At 44.5% G+C, this 1,610-nt stretch overlaps 4 protein-coding genes across 9 annotated transcripts in view; 1 reads left to right on the forward strand and 3 right to left on the reverse strand.

The window, feature by feature from the left end:
• PPTG_12663 overlaps window positions 1-450 on the reverse strand; it is a 2,878-nt gene extending 2,428 nt beyond the window's left edge. Inside the window, exon 1 of one of the 2 annotated variants that reach the window (XM_008909817.1) lies at window positions 70-450. The gene's annotated coding sequence lies outside the window, so the exon portion shown is untranslated. The remainder of the gene's footprint in view (window positions 1-69) is intronic. The other variant, XM_008909818.1, reaches the window with a different exon arrangement.
• Window positions 1-1,610, forward strand: part of PPTG_12664 — a 2,715-nt gene that overhangs the window by 760 nt on the left and 345 nt on the right. The window lies entirely within an intron of this gene.
• PPTG_12665 (hypothetical protein) lies at window positions 856-1,575 on the reverse strand. The gene has a single exon (XM_008909821.1). The coding sequence runs from the start codon at window positions 1,524-1,526 to the stop codon at window positions 876-878; it is 651 nt and encodes a 216-aa protein (XP_008908069.1). The 5' UTR covers window positions 1,527-1,575; the 3' UTR covers window positions 856-875.
• PPTG_12666 (alpha,alpha-trehalose-phosphate synthase (UDP-forming)) overlaps window positions 1,609-1,610 on the reverse strand; it is a 3,616-nt gene continuing 3,614 nt past the window's right edge. For all 5 annotated transcript variants that reach the window (XM_008909824.1, XM_008909826.1, XM_008909823.1 and 2 more), the window contains one exon: window positions 1,609-1,610. This exon is cut by the window's right edge. The gene's annotated coding sequence lies outside the window, so the exon portion shown is untranslated.

The raw sequence follows: 1,610 nt of genomic DNA on the forward strand, positions 1-1,610 counted from the left end.
ACCAGAATGAGGAGCAACACAAGATCGCGCTGGCGTCCAAGGAGGAGCATCAGAAGACATTGGACAAGCCTATTGTCACGGAGATCGAGGAGGCCAAGCAGTTCTGGGACGCTGAAGAAGCTCACCAAAAGTACCTGGAGAAGGGCGGCAGTTGCTCCGACAAGGGATCCGATGTTCAGTGTGGCGCCTAAACTAAAAAGTGCATTCACATTTACGATTGCTAATTCATCCTTCATAGGGATCCCGTAAAGCCCCTGCGGGCTGTTACAAGCAATACGTGGTAAAAACAAGGTACCCTACCGACTATAATTCTTGTTGGATAACTGTAGTTTACAAATTTCCTTTAGTTAGAGAAGTTCAATGCATCTGTCAAAATGAAGTACCATTTGTATTCGTAAGAAGAAACAGGTCTCCGTATCGTCCACTTACAAATGAAATTGTGTTCAGCAAATCTTGTCTTATTTATAGTAGCAAAAGAACATAATGCTTGAACATGAAGCCCTTTAATTAGAAGAATTAAAGTATTATCAACACAGTGGCGTCATAAATCTAGTGTCGCTACGACGTACATCTCGTTTTTGTTTATACAAAGATAGAGCGTGTTAAAGATATACTAGTACGTAATAATCTCTCAAAATAGAGAAAATATGCCCATAAACAACATTATCACCAGTTTAAGTACAGGCGTACAATTATACTACTATACGATTAATCCAGTAGATATACTAGATAGAAAACATCCGCAATAGCAATGAAAAGCAGTCAAAGTAGCATGTCATCGCGAAAAAAATCATTAAAATAAATTGCCTTAAAAAGCAATTTGTCAAACTGCGGTTCCTGTAGTACTTAAGATGGCGCTACGTGTTGCAAAGGTGTTAGGTTAATAGTCCTGGGCGCATCTTGCGGAAATACTTCTTGTATGCCTCCCTAACTGGCTTCGCGTCAGTTCTAGTCCATGTACCCGGACCCAGCTTGTACACTTTTTCAATGACGTCTGACGGCCAGTAACCATCATCGAGCCATTTCTTGAACTGAGCTTCCTCGAGTTTCTTGGCGATACGTTTGTTCCTCCCTTTCTTCGCCGCAAGGATCAGGCTGGCCAATTCTGCTTCTGTACGATCCTGTCGGAGGGCCGCAAGCATTACAATATCCCAGTTGTCCTTGTTGGTCTTAGCAACGGCCTTGAACCACCTCCCAAACTTGGCATCAGAAATGAGGTTACCAGCTCCCTTGTTTAAACCTAGTGAAACGAGAGCCTGATGGGGGGTTTCTCCGTTCTCCAACAGCCTCTTGACCATCACATCATCCCGCTTGAGCACTTTTGTGAGCTGCTCCCACCAGACTAATCTTTCCTCGCCATTGTCCACTCCGTTATTACTTCTCAGAAGCCTAGTAATAAGGGCGCCGCGCTCGTTGCCATTAGGCGAATAATCCACAGCCAAGGCATTCGATGGGACCGCAGCAAAAGAAGTAGCGCTCTGCAAAATAGCAACAGTGATCAAGAAGACGACGCTGTAGAGGCCCATGTTGTGAGCTTGACCGTTCCTGGAGCTTGCGAAGTGTGTCCCACTGAGTAAATTCCAAAGTGAGGAGCGATAGAGGCCGTTGAA

Source organism: Phytophthora parasitica (assembly GCF_000247585.1).
Source record: "Phytophthora parasitica INRA-310 unplaced genomic scaffold supercont2.35, whole genome shotgun sequence".
Taxonomy (NCBI): domain Eukaryota; phylum Oomycota; class Peronosporomycetes; order Peronosporales; family Peronosporaceae; genus Phytophthora; species Phytophthora nicotianae.